This window comes from Lactuca saligna, chromosome 4, assembly GCF_052625555.1.
Source record: "Lactuca saligna cultivar CGN05327 chromosome 4, ASM5262555v1, whole genome shotgun sequence".
In the NCBI taxonomy this organism is placed as follows: Eukaryota; Viridiplantae; Streptophyta; class Magnoliopsida; order Asterales; family Asteraceae; genus Lactuca; species Lactuca saligna.
The window spans coordinates 232,950,708-232,965,588 of record NC_136420.1 but is presented as its reverse complement, the minus strand read 5'-3'; the positions used below and the strand labels follow the sequence as shown (position 1 = coordinate 232,965,588).

Below are 14,881 nucleotides of genomic sequence, written 5' to 3'. Positions count from 1 at the left end.
TGTCTTTTGAACAGATCAAACCCACACGGGTTCTCGACGGAAGAGATACAACTTCATACGAGCCCTAATTTCTCATCTGAATTCGTTAACTTCTTCAAATGGTTCTCAGACTTTTTTTTCTCTCTCTAAATTTTCTTCTCCTTCATTTCTCGATCCCCACAAGGTCAGGAGAACGTTGCGTCTGTAATCGGATTGCTAGGTCGTAATCCTGAGAGTGTTGAATGCCGGTGTATGCTCGATGTTTGTTAAAATTCTCAAAGAAGGTCCCATGAAAGAGCAAGCAGTTGTCACTTGGTCTGTATCGTTCGATTAACACAATTCATCAAACCCTAGAATCGTAAAGGAAACCTAGCCCCCACATCTTTGTTCACACTTCACCTCCTCAAAGATCTATCGGTAATAAATCAAATTATTCTTTGATTTATACTATTTGTATGCGACCTTCTAATCTCTTTGATCCAAGTTCTATTTAGGCTCCATATGGAGGAAGTATCTTTGTATGCAACATTCTAATATCTTTCATCTTTTTTTACATCTCAACGTGTTTCTCGGAAGCATCATAACTGGAACCGCGCTTCAGCAACTAAAAGGGTTCTTGGATCAGTCACCATCCCAGAGAAGACAGAGGAAACCATGGATCCTGGTTCATTGCTTAGGCCTGTAACCGAGCCTCGATTACAGTTGTACTTCTTGCTTGGACTCGTGTACTCAACCATCACCCCTATTCTCTTTCCATTTATCTTCTTCTTTGAGTTTTCTTATATGTTTATTCGTCATATGAACACAAGTCAAGATTCGAATTTGATGCCTCCTGTTGACCTCAAGAATGCAATATCAGTGAATATAAACTCGGAAGATTCAATGAATTCAGGGAAGATTATGTTTTTGCGATTTGCATATCTGTTATTGATATCATGGCTATGTAAGTTGTTAGGGTTTTTGTATGTTAACTTGGTTATGTTTGAAATATTGTGTTCAGGGGATATTCTAGCTGCTATAAAAGAAGATGTTAACGTTGCTGTGGATGCTGCTCACAAAGCTCTTAAACGTAATGGAGGGAAAGAGTGGGCATCAAGATCAGGAGCTCATCATGTCAAGTATTTGCGTGTTATTGCTTCAAAGGTGTTTGTGTGTGGTTATCCGTTACTTTATCTTCTTTGTCTCAAATTCATAAGTTCTTTATACAGATAGTGGAGAAAAAATATGAATTGGCAAAACTTGAAGCCATCAATTGCGGCAAACCACTTGAAGAAGCAGCTTGGGATATGGTATATTAATTGCATATAACTAGGTTCATTAACAAACTTGCTAGTATATGACATTTAATCATTTAGGATGATGTTGCTGGATGCTTTGACTACAATGTTGATCTTGCTGAAGAGTTAGATAGAAAGCAAAATGCATCTGTTAGTCTTCCAATGTTGATCTTGTATATAGTCCCTAGACTATATACAAGTACACAAGTAAACTGCAAAGGAATCTTTTTGCAAAAATCGTCCTTATGACACAGTTTTGATCCCCAAAACTACACTGTTAGTGTAAATATGTTAATTCTTTAAAAGGGTAAACTGGTAATTTTATAGGAATCTAACATATTAAAACCCAAGAGTTAAATCTAGGGACAATTTTACAACAAAAACTTGTTATCATATGTCAACCATGTTGAAAGAGGAATTGATGCTTTCCTTAAGTTTCTCATTTGGAGGGACCTGGACTTTCTAATTATGTCCAGAAAGAGAAAAGAGAATTGAGAAAAGAGAATTGGGCAAGAACAACATAGAGAAAAAGAGAAGAAAAAGCAACAAAGGGAAAAAGAACATGAGTTGGAGAAAAAGAAGATAAAGAGCGAAAGAGAAAGAGAAAGAGAAAGAGAAAGAGAAAGAGAAAGAGATAAGGGTAAACACAAAGAGACTTTTTTTGACTTATCTTTGAGGTACACACTAACAGAACCCTGATCTGAAATAGACTAATGCAACATTAATTTTTTTTTTTAGTCCTAGTGCATCTCCTTTCCATGTGAAAAAGAAAGAAACAGAGTGCAGTCTCGAGAGTGATGCAAGCTCTTCTCTTTTAAGATGGAAGAAAAAATTCATAAAACATAGACAAATGGTAAAACTCATAGAGGTGCAGGTTCTTCTCTTTTTTCTTGTATCTGATCAAACCCATATGTAAGTTAACTAATTTAACCTGTATTTTTATTCTTTTTTAATTTTTTCTCAGAATGTCCAACATAAAGCTCACATTTCCGAGCTTAATCTGCATGTTGAAGCTCAAGCTAGAGAATACAAACAAACGGTAAACAATAGTTAGATTTTTTTTATTAAATTCTTGACATTTTTTTTACCATGTTAACTTCAAAAAACAGTTTAAAGCATTGGAGGCAATGGCTGTTGCTGAACAAGTCAAATCAGATGTTTTTGTTTCCCACATCTCAAAATCACCATCAAAGAAACTAGAAAAGAATGGATCAAGAACAAGAGGTTCTGGTTCCCCTTTTAAATGAATAGGAATAGGATTAGCACAACAAATGAAGTCTGAGAGAGATGAAGAGCTTACTACTGCAAGAAAGCGAATTGAAGAGCTTGAAGCATTGGCTGCAAGTCGCCAAAAAGAGGCATAAATTTCAAATCATTTTATAGATACAATTTATCTTTTTCTGAAAGAACATCATGTGAAACTTTCTGTATTAAGTGAAGAAACACTCATATATAGCTATTGGATTAAGGGATTGTTTCTTTTTAATTAGTATTTCTTACTGGTTGTGAACAAGCCTCTCATCTCACATTTGAGTTTATAGGAATCAACAATCACTGTGAAACTTCTAGTGTTTAGATTTCTTACTGGTTGTGAACATTTGTTTCTTCCCTTTCTACCCTTCACTTGTAGGTTGATGATTTGTCAAGAATGTTCAGACTATTTTCCAAAAATACCCCATGGATTGGATTCTGTCTCTAGTATGTTTAAACAGGTTTGTGATTTAGGAATTGGATTCTATTTTTTTTAAGTATAATGCAGTTATTTGTATTTGTTGTCTTCTGTTTTTATCTTTTTGACGTAATGCATCATGTTGCTGCTGAAGGTACAACCTTGGTCAAACAGGCAGAAGATGCTGCAAGTAATAAGAAGGCAGAAAAGAGATTGCAGGTTGATCGTGCTACATGGCCAATAATGATCTTTAGGGTTTGCTAGAAGGATTGGAGATTGCAGTTAAGCTTCTATCTAAAACTTCACATCAAGGACTTGATGAATTTAAGATATCATATTTTGGCATGGCTAGAAGCTTTGAAGGAAACGAGACTCAAGCAAATGTAAACACACAGAGAGTTGTTGACACATAGTAAGCTAGATAATGCAATTGTATATAAATGAGTTCATTTTTTATAACATTTACTCACTATTGGAATAATTATTTGTATTTGAGATATTAGTGAAATGAATTATCTTTGTTATTTATGGTATTTTATTTTGTATAATGAGATTTTTAATGTATTATTTAATTTGAAAATTAGTAAATCTATTAATAATATTTTTTTTAAACATTTAAAATTATGATACGCAAAAACGTGTGTCATCTTCATTTATGACATGACCTTTCTTGACAGGGGCTTTCTTAATACGCATTGCGAGTCATTAACACGCGTGTCGTAAGATTACGACACGCGAATGCGTGTCGTCTTCCTTTATGACAGGGCCTTCCTTGATACGCATTGCGTATCGTAAACACGCGTCCTAATTGCGCGTCATAAATGAGCATCGTAAATGCGCATCGTCTATAGACGACGCGCAAAAGCGTGTCGTCTCTCTTTATGACATGACCTTCCTTGACGCGCATTTGCGCGCCGTCGGAGCCTTTTACGATGCGCAATGAGTGTCGTAAAAGGCTGTTTTTCTAGTAGTGTGTTTTAGTTGTTGGAAATAATCTAGAATAAATTCAACAAACTAAGAGACAGCTTGATGAAGCATTAAGTATATAGGATTTGGGGCAATTAAAATACTTTCTTGGAATAAAAGTTGCTAAAATCCAAAAAGGATTTATTTTGAGTCAATGCAAATAAGTATTAGATATTCTCAAGGACAGTGGGATGCTTGGCTCTAAACCTAGTTCATTTCCCATTGAGCAAAATTTAAAGCTAGATCGAGGAGAGAAAGAAGAACCCATAGATGTTGGTCAGTATCGTCGACTTATTAAGAGGTTGTTATATCTCCAAGCCACATGACCTAATATGACTTATGCAGTAAATGCATTGAGTGAGTTTGTTGCTAACCCAATACGAAGTCATATAGAGGCGTTGAATCGGGTATTACAATATTTAAAGGGAACAGTAGAACAAGGGATACTTTTAAACAAAGATGGTGATTCACCTTTAACTACCTTCTGTGATTCTGATTGGCTTGGGTGTCAGATTACTAGACGTTCAAGGATGGGTTATCTACTCATGCTTGGAGGTTCTCCTGTTTCATGGAAAACTAGGAAGCAATCATTAGTTTCATGCTCATCCACCAAGGTTGAATACCATGCCATGGCATTTACCATTAGTGAAATTTTGTGGGTTTGTTGGCTTCTCAAGGACTTGCAAGTTTACATTAATACCCGTACCACTTTATATTATAACAATCGGGCTGCACGACACATTGCAAACAATGTTGTCTTCCATGAATGGACAAAACATGTTGAAATACATTGTTTTTTTGTTTGTCAAAGGGTTATCTCTAAAGAAGTTTTACCAATGCAGGTAGAAAACATGATTATTGAATCATGATTCATGATCAATGGCTTTTTCTATCCATCTATAAATAATTTATGGATCGAACTACTGCTATCATTTTAAAATTCATGTACTATTATATCTATCACTGTATCTACATAACAAATGCAAAACAAAACACTTCCATTAGCCCGGTTTTCAGATTTCAAAATTCTAGGGTTATAATCACAAGAAACAATGGACACAATCGACCTTTAAATATGATTCCTCTATTCTAAATAGAAAGAGTTACTACAAATTTTATGGCGGTGTGTACCAAAATAACTTCTAGTTTCTGTTACTTGTTATAGAATTATAACTACAATCAAATCAGGTGAAGTCAAAACAGTCAGAAATTTAACATATACTATCCGTAATCAATTGTAATGAGGTAAAGGGAAAAGAAGAGTGACAATGCTGATTTCCTAGGTTGTTTCAGGGATTTCAATGGCTAAATGATCGCCATAGTAAATCTTCCACGGGTCTTTGGGAACATAATCTTTTTGGATGTCCATTCATACCATAAAAGAATCTTATGTTTTCTTCTTCGATTAAAGCCGTCGATGGATCCTTCCTCTTCCAGTTCCACTATGTTCTACGTTCTCACTCCAAACAATAGTGATTGCTAAGGTATGTGGGAAAATACATCATTTTAGAGGTTGCATAAAAGATAGTGCCCCAATAATGAAAACACAAATAATAGCTCTTGATCGAAGTCGGATGGTGCAACCATGGTGTAGAGCCAGATCCATTAACAAACCCTTGTAAGTAGAAAATTAAAGGTTAATAATAGAGGGTGTTCAATAAGAAAAGGTGACGTCAATAAAAAATCACCAAATTAGTCACACTTAAAAATATCCAAAACATTGAATCCTAAACCATATGATCTCACCTTTCTTTACAAAAGATGCATTAATTTATAGAAGAAATTGAACTTGCATCTTTTTTTTTTTCAAAAATCATCCTCTGTTAATTTTGAATTTTAATCTCAGATTCACTTTGATTTTAAAAAAGTAATGAAGGATGAAGTAGATGGCAAGAAAGTGGTATCTATGGGTTTTACACTTGAATAGAGTTGGGGATTTTGAAATCAAATGTAGAGAAATTCAAGGGATCAAGATTTGGGGCGAGATATTGTTGAAGATTTTGAACGTAAATTCCTAATTTTTTTGGATTGGTTGAAACACCCGATCGAAGAGAAAAAACATGAGCAGGAAAACATAAAATAGAAGGTCCAGAAGAATGATACGTGGCATGTTGGTGGTTTAGAAAGAAGACAAGTGGTAAATAAAAGAGTCTTAGAAAATTTTGAATTAAGTTTTAGTGGATGATTAAATTAATTATTTTGACATATATAATTATTTATATACATAAGTCCAGAAGAAACTTTTAGTTCCTTGACAGCATAAATATTTCCTCGACAAGTTTTTGCACATTCAAGGAAGATGAACCACCGGGACCTGTCGCAGCGTAAGCCTTTTCCTTCCACTCCATGGTCTTCTTCCTCATACGGTGGCTTTCTTGTCCGAGCATCAACTCATGTACAAGCCTAGTGACTTCCTCTCTTTTAACGTCCTTTACCATCTCTAGTCCAACCTCCCATTCGTTACATATATACCTACAATTAGTCGGTTGATCCCACCCATAAGGCCAACAAATCATTGGTACCCCAGCCGACAAGCTCTCAATGGTGGAACCCCAACCACCGTGAGTCAAGAACCCTCCGATGGAAGGGTGCTCCAGGACTTTTTCTTGTGGGCACCAGCTTGCTATGAAACCCTTCTCTTTAATATGCTCCTCAAATTCAGGAGGCAAAACTGCGGATTCTCCCACAACCAAACCAGATCTAATTATCCAAAGGAAATATTGGTTACTATCTGCAAGTCCCCAACCGAATTCTGTAAGATCTTCTAAGGACATTACCGTTGAACTCCCAAAGTTTACATAAATCACAGACTTTGGTTCCTTGGATTGGAGCCACTGTAAACACTCTGGTTCTTCTTTCCATAAGCTGTATCCATTGAAATTCGACAGTGTGGCTCGTTTTTCTTCTGCCGGAATCCGATTAAGAAGTAACTGTATAGGTCCCACTGTGTAAACGTGAGGAATCGTGGATGAAAGAGCATCAACAATACTAGTTTCCAGTGTGTCAAATGTGTGAATAATATTGTATTCAACACTGTGGGCCTTTTGTGTAGCGTCAGTACAGAATGTAAGAGCTTTGTCGTGAGGGTTTGTTGTCCATATGTTGCTGGGAAAATGCTTTAGCTGGATTCCTTTCATTCCTGGAATCCAATCTATACTGGTTTCTAAATACCCGTTTGTCAAGTAACTTTCATCTGTATACAAGAATGACCGCAGTTCTTTTATTTTGTACATATAAAGAGAAAGAAGCATATCTAGAACACACGCAATTAAAAACCAAACCTTTAAGTGGTATAAAACCTTTCTCGATGAGAGATTTGGTCTGGTAAAAACCCATGAAGCCACAAGCGGCAACCGTCCAGTAGAGCATGATAGTGATCCCGAGCTCTTGTGCTGCATCAATGGTGAAAGCCGATATGAAGCCATCAGAGATGATAAGAGTTGGTGGAGTTGGAAGTTTCATTGCAAGGTCAACGAAAGGAGCTAAAAAGGTGGTTTCTATATGATGAAGGAGCAGGTGTGCTGCAGGTTCCTCTTCCGCAATCCGAGGAATACTGTCAGGAATTGTTGCAAATCGGAAACCATCTGAGCCATCGAGGGTGTGGTCACCACCAGAGTTGACTAACCGCTCGTGGATGAACTCTGTATTAACGAAGGTAATTTGGAGTCGCTTGTGGTGAAGAAGCTGCGCTAGCTTGAGCATGGCCTTTACATGGCTTTGTGCAGGTAATGGAATAAAGATGACATGAGGCTTCTTCTCAGTTGTTGCTACTGTATCCATTCAGCTATGTCTGTTTTCAGAGGGATTGTGGTGTATATATGCAAATCTTAATGGACGGCCAAGAATATTTCAATAAGATAAATATATATTACAACTGATTAATTGAAACTGTTTTCACAGGGATTGTGGTGTAATATTTAAGTAGCTGTAGAGTTGTTTGATTATGGCTTGTCTGTATGGCTAAATTTGTTCTAATTAATTGTAAATCTGGAATAAGTTATGCATATGTTAAAATTCAATATGTAGAGTGGTCCAAGTTTGAATAAATGTTAAATATTTGAGAAAACAGTTCATGTTTGATAAGGAATTGAATGGTCGAAAAGGCGCGTCAAAATTGTAGATGTTTAGACAAGGCTAATATTGATGCATGATGGATTGAAAAATATAGGTTGAGGACAAGATTGAGTGGAAGGGCTTGATATGTATTAAAGATCAATAAAAAAAAAATGATACAATGTAATTCCGAATCAGGAAAAACATCAACATGATGTACACACGCAAGTATTGCAACCAAAAACAAACTACACATATCATTTTTATAGAATTATGAAAAATCAACCACATAATTTGTGGAGATCGGTATTCAATATATAATGAGTACAACACTAATTTAGGATAAATACAGAAATCAAGGGATATACACAATCATTTACTAAAATACAGATATTCATCTAATAACCCCCCCCCCCCCCCCCCCCCCCCCCCCCTCAATCGCAAGGGCAATGGGCCAAGACGAAGCATTGTACGAAATGTTTCAAATTGAGCCCTTCGCAAACTCTTCGTGAAGATGCGTGAAGATTTGGTAGGAACAAACTTGATGTATAATTTTCCTGATGTAACAAGTTCCTGGATGAATTGATAGTCAAGAACGTTATGTTTAGCTTGTTTATGAGAGACTGGATTTTGGGTCTTAAATAAAGCACTTTTATTATCACACAAAAGCGTTGGTAGATCTGGTGATAGTGCACGCAACTCTTGCAAAAGATGTGTTATCCTGGCCAGTTCAGCAGCAATGTTAGCCATTGCATGATATTCAGATTCACAACTAGATCGAGGTACGGTGGGTTGTTTCTTTGCACTCCAAGAAATAAGATTTCCACTTAGAAATACAGAGTACCCGTAAGTGGAACGATGAGTCTCAAGACAACGTGCCCAATCAGCATCAAAGTATCCCAAAAGGAGATTCTTATGAGGAGGAGTACAGGTAAGTCCAAATGATATAGTGCCTTTGACATAACATAATTTCCTCTTGACTAACTGAAAATAAGTAATGGTTGGAGCTTGAAGAAATTGACTTATCTGATTAACAGAGTAAGACAAATCTGGTCTGGTAATGGTCACATACTGTAGTGCCCCTACAAGTGATCGATAAAGAGTGGGATTGGAAAATAAAACACCATCTGAAGTGAAAGACTCATGTGGAGCAAGAGTAGCAGGATTCGGTTTTGAGTCAATTAGACCAACATGTTAAACAATATCGCGAGCATACTTAGACTGAGTAAAAAATAACCCATCATTGGTATATGCAATCTCGAAACCCTAAAAATAATTAAGATCTCCAAGATCCTTAATTAAAAATTCACAATGGAGCTGTGAAATAAAGGTAGAGATAATGGACTCATTGTTGCCAATGAGGATGAGATCAACGACATAAATGAGTAAGTACATGATGCACAAGTCTCGTGCATATATAAAAAGAAATGTGTTAGCACGACTGCATATGAAGCAATAAGTGGTCAAGAAGGTACTTAGTCGTTCAAACCAAGCATGAGGAGCTCGTTTTAGACCATACAAGGCTTTTGAAAACTTGCACAAGTGTTTTGGAAACTGAGGATTTATGAAACCGGGAGGCTACTCCATAAAAACTGAACCATTTAAATGTCCATTCAAGAAGGTATTCTTGACATCAAGCCGGTGTAGTTTACATCCATTCAACATAGCAAGAGATAGAACAATACGAACAATTGTGGCTTTAAGAATAGGGCTAAAGGTATACGAATAATATAACCCTAGTATTTGAGTAAAACCTTGGGGCACCAATTGAGCTTTATAACGCTGAATGTTCCATCGGAATTATACTTGATACAAGACACCCATTTTGAAACAACAACATTTGATGAATTTGGATGAGGAACTAACGTCTAGGTGTTGGAATGTTTCAGAGCATCCACTTCCTCTCACATGGCAACCATCCATTGAGGATCCTTGGCAGCCGATTTGAAACCTCTTGGCTCAGTGGCAGATAAAAGAGCAATATGAAGAGGATTGGTTGTAAGAAATGCAAGATCAGCTATATGTTTAGCGATACATGCTTTTTCTCGAGTAACCATAGGGTGTAGACAAGATGAAACCAATTGGGAGGTGGTTGGAGTGGAAGGCGATGGTGTTGGGATGGATGGCGTGATACGGATTAAGCTTGAGAGATCGATGTATTCTGGACCAGAGGAATATCTGTAACATCCCAAAAATACAGCCCAAAAATTTTTGTTTTAAACATTACTAAAATCATGAAATTAATCATCATATAATAAAAACCACAATCACAGGTCTCAAATGTAAAAGTGAATGTATCAAACCAATTGATGTCAAAACATATCTAACATCCGAATAAAAACTCCCAGGATAAGTTGAAGTTGTGGTGTGTGCCATGCCATCAACCCGAGCTCTTCCCTTTACGTACGGAAGTACCTGAAACCACAACTGAAACTGTAAGCACAAAGCTTAGTGAGTTGCCCCCAAACTACCACATACCATATGATAATGCAAATAACACATACTGGGCCATGCCCACTATATCGGGCCCCGGCCGACATCAGACCATAGTCTGGAATACTTAGGCCCCGCCCACTGCATCGGACCCCGCCCGACATCAGACCGAAGTTGTGTAGACAACTCCTGCATCTCTGCAATAGACAACTGATATGGTGCCAACTTTCAGTTGATCGGACTCGCCGAGTTGGTCCGCCAAGTCACCGAGTCCCTATCCTCCTTTATAATCCTCTCCTCGCTTCTAGTCGTCGAGTTTGGCAAAGACTCGACAGTTCTTCTTTGATACGAACATCGCACCTACTTTATCCGACTCGCCAAGTTGTATGAACAACTCGTTGAGTTCTCCTTCATCATATGAACAAGTCCAGTCTGTGACTAGTCGAGTTGTATGAACAACTTGTCGAGTCTGTTCCTGAGTATGGACTGACTTGTCGAGTCCTAAGAACGACTCGTCGAGTGTCGTGCATGCAATAACTATACAGTTGATTTTTGTCGATTTCAGTGCATCAAATTCATAGATCTGGGCTTCTAGGGTTGCTTTTACACATAAATTTTCCACCTTTACATGCATGCACAATAAAATGGGGCTTAAACACCAAAATCATACAATAATAAGCACTTAGGGTTTGGAACAAGGCTATATTTGCAAAAAGGCAGCTACATTGAGCTCCTAGAGCTCAATAACATCCAGATCTATGGTTTCCATCCTAAGGAGAGTTCAAATCTCGATTTTGAATCATACAAGGTTCCAAGAGAAGCATAAACAAGCCTAAAAGAGGGTTTAATGGAAGAATAAGAATGTGTTAACTTTATTACCTAGATAGGAAGCAAATGAAGACTAGATTCTGGATCTCCTTTCTCTTCTCTTGATCGTCTTTCCTTCCATCTCTTCCAAAACTTCCAAGCTAGCACAATCACAATCAAGCTCAACAATGGGGGCTATGGTTTACTCGGGAAACGCTCTAGAGGTGCTAGAGGATGGAATGGGAGGCTATAATGATCTTTAAATAGGTCGCAAAGCCTGGGATTTAGGGTTTCATCCAGATCGACAAACTTGCTGAGTCTGAAATATGGACTCGTCGAGTCGCCCGCTAAAGCGCGAGCAAAACCTGCCTCTACTCGATGAGTCGGGCTACTGACTCGTCGACTACCTCTTAAAAAAGGGAATTATCATATTTAAATTACTTAACAGGAATTGGGGCGTTACAATATTGGTATATGGCAGAGGTGTTGGGGGTAACGAGACAGGTTTTGTTTAGGGTAATGTGGGAGGTGGAAGGTATAGTGGGAGTTAAGTCAGGTGTAAGTAAAGATTTAGTAGGCTGACAAAGAGAACAGGGAGAAGTATTGGTGGTTTGAAAGGAAGTGGTAGTATGAGGAAGTGATGAGGGCATAGTCAATGTGTAACATCACGTATATTAAATAAATAAATAGATAAGGGTTGATATAAGGAGAAACCCTAAAATCTTTAATAATCTAGTAAGGTGTTAGTTTAGAGGAGTTAACCATCATAATTTTAAAAGTCGGGGTTAAAAAAGATAACTTCCGAATTGTTTTTGTGAATATTTATGAAGGCAGGGGCTGCAACTGGAAATAAATTGTAGGAAAGGGGGCTGCTTGGTAATTAGGGCTTATTGTGAAAATAATTATGGAAGTAAGGGATAAAAAGGTAAATTATGTAGTTATATTGAAGAGATTTTGAATGGGAGGGGCCGGTTCAGCCATTTTTATCATCAAGTTGTGTAGAGTGGGATGAAACCCATTCCTTCCATTCTTGGTGGTCACTGTTTCATTAAGAAACCCTAACCCTAAGCATTGCAGTCGCCACTTCGAACTCCTCAGCCACCATCTCTCTTATTCTCGCACCTCCGATCAGTTGAGACCGCTGCTTACTACCATGTTGTTGAAGCGCCACCCTTACGAACCATTGTCAGCAACCTCTCAAGCCACCAAGAGGTTTGCTGAAGACGAAGATGGATTAGTGTCATCGATGTGCAAGCCATGAGCCACCGGAACCGCACGGTAAGCCCACCTGTGACCCATCGTTGCTCCCCCTCTCGTTCTTTTGTGGGAATGATACCAGATTCGTCAATGCCGCCTAAGAGGTGGCTAAATGTCGCATTGTTTGCGTTTTCCGACGACGCCTGCCACCAAGTGATGGCTGATCGTGCATATGTTCGAATGTAGTGTTGTTTTTGGTGTTTGTGGTAGGGATTGTGTGTATTTGTGGCCGAGAACCCACTGCCATCACCGTGAGGTGGTGGCTGCAACCTATTTTCCTCTTTCTACCACCCTTGGCCGCCACCAGCCACCGTGGGAGGTGGTTGTGTGTGTATTTATATTATGTGTGATATGGTATGTGCAAATTATGGGCAAGAATAACCACCACCACCATTGGAAATGGTGGCTGTCGCTACCTGCCGCCGTGAGCCGCCGTCGCCCACCATTACCTGAGGTGGTAATGGGTGGTTCTTGGCATAGTGAACCCTAATCGACCCAATGCTTAATCTGGGGCTGGGCTGCTTTCTGATTGGGCTAGAAACCCTAATTTTTGGTTTGTCAGTTTAGATTTTTACCGGTACCCGCGGTTGGACTGTTAAATTGATATTGTGAATTATGTCTAACTTCATTGTATGAATGGCCTGGTGGAGTGATGGACTTAATGGGTTAAGTCCTTAATGGGTTAAGTGAGAAACACTTAACCCTAGTTGTTATTTCATGTGTAGAACCTAATTTTTACTTGGGCCTTGAGTTGGGCCTTTCAATTGGACTTTGGTGATTGGGCTATTGATGGGCCATTCATGAGCAATCGTGTGGACTAGAGTAATTAGATAGGCTTTAGGGTAAGGCCCATATGAGGGGTTAGGCCCAATTTGGAAAATTAGGCCATTAGTGGACTTTTGTGGGCCTATTTGTTATTGGGCCTTTGTAGGCCCAATGGGCTTAAGTTATTTATGGGCCGGATTGGTGGACCATATTTAGACCTAATATGTGAAGATTTGGTCTTAGATCCTAATGAGATTAATTTTGGGTTTGACATAGTGTTAGAGACCGGAGTACAACAACAGCAACATTTATAGGATTTGTCTGCCATCCGAGGCGAGTCGTCTCACTATACTTACTTGTGTGGAAATTTGTGTGTGACCGGAGGGTCTTCTTCTTGTTGATGACTGGAGGGTCTTATTTACACTATTAACCGGAGGGCCATGGTGCATTGTAGACCAAAGGGTCTTAGTACATTATTGACCGGAGGGTCTTATTTGTTTATAATGTGATATGTATTATCGTGCTTACTATATTTGTGACTTATGTTGTTATAGTAATATGTGTAAATATTTATTGTATGTGATTATACTAAGTTATGTGATATCATGCATTCTATTTTGTGATTTATGTCGTATACTATCTTGTGCATTGTTCGGATAGGACCATAGCATCCACCCAAGGTGTGGAATCAGAGGGTTCCACTGAGACATGTTGACCGGAGGGTCTTATTTAAGTATAGCCATGAGAGGCTAATGGGATGTGTGTGGAATTTTGGGGAACTCACTAAGCTTCGTGCGTACCGTGATATTTTTTATGTGTTTGAGGTACTTCTCAAGATCATGGGAAGGCACCGACATGATTGTACACACCTGTTCGAGACTGTGTTGAAGATTCTGGGATTTACTTTTATTTGTGGATTTATGTTTGACATTTGAGACACTTGTGGTTTTATTTAATATAATATACGAGTCTTTAGGTGTTTTCAAAATGAAAATTTTACTCGAAAATTAACGGTGTTACAAGTTGGTATCAGAGCCTTGGTTTGAGGGATTCAGATGTGTTCTTGGGTATCTCTGAACTCAAACTGAGGATTTGAGAAAAGTTTCTAAAATGAAATGATTTATCTAAAACGAGTAAAAGTTTAAAAGAGAAAACAAGTTGGAGCAGTGTGTACAATCAGCTAGAGCCCGAACGGTGATTTCCCAAAATACCATTATTTGTTTGTATTATGAGATGTTTATGAGATATTAGAGATGCATGCTAGATGATAGGGTAGCTATTTCAGAAATTAGGGCTAGAGTTGTCTGATTCATAATGCATTAGCCTAGGGAATGCTATTAATTGATATTATCTGCTATTTGCTCTGAATGTGCTGAGTAGAAGTACCTAGTAGGAGTCTTTTAGAGGGAGTCTTGAATAGAGGAGTAATCTAGGAGAGATACATAGATGAGGATTTGAGGAATCTACTGAGAGAGTAGCTAGAGATCCACGAGAGGTAGAATTGTTTGGGTTCGGTGATGCCTTTTGAGTTATGAGAAGAGTGAGTGGAGTGGTATGCTAGAGTGGTTTCATATGTTGGTTATTCGATGCCCGAATGTTGCTTGCTTTGTGTTTTGTTATCACACCCCAAAACCAAGAACGGCAGAAAAGTTCAGGAGTGGAGTACGTCATGTAT

At 38.2% G+C, this 14,881-nt stretch overlaps 2 protein-coding genes across 2 annotated transcripts; one reads left to right on the top strand and one right to left on the bottom strand.

Annotated features, from left to right (window-relative positions):
- Positions 1-4,223: 4,223 nt before the first annotated feature.
- On the top strand, positions 4,224-4,760 carry LOC145040531 (secreted RxLR effector protein 161-like). The gene has a single exon (XM_078988447.1). It carries the CDS (start codon positions 4,224-4,226, stop codon positions 4,758-4,760), a length of 537 nt encoding a protein of 178 aa, XP_078844573.1.
- A 1,313-nt stretch (positions 4,761-6,073) lies between these two features.
- LOC145043395 (UDP-glycosyltransferase 85C2-like) lies at positions 6,074-7,849 on the bottom strand. The gene is made up of 2 exons (XM_078992032.1): positions 7,173-7,849; positions 6,074-7,084 (listed from the first exon to the last, which is right to left on the bottom strand). Exons 1-2 carry the CDS (start codon positions 7,669-7,671, stop codon positions 6,135-6,137), a joined length of 1,449 nt encoding a protein of 482 aa, XP_078848158.1. The 5' UTR covers positions 7,672-7,849; the 3' UTR covers positions 6,074-6,134.
- Positions 7,850-14,881: the final 7,032 nt, after the last annotated feature.

What these genes read in the sequence shown, in the direction of transcription:
- LOC145040531 (XM_078988447.1), top strand. Translation starts at nt 4,224, where the DNA reads ATGACTTATGCAGTAAATGCATTGAGTGAGTTTGTTGCTAACCCAATA.
- LOC145043395 (XM_078992032.1), bottom strand. Translation starts at nt 7,671, where the DNA reads ATGGATACAGTAGCAACAACTGAGAAGAAGCCTCATGTCATCTTTATT. An exon ending in AGGTTTTATACCACTTAAAG is followed by an intron (nt 7,085 to 7,172) that starts GTTTGGTTTTTA and finishes TCTTGTATACAG; the next exon opens with ATGAAAGTTACTTGACAAAC.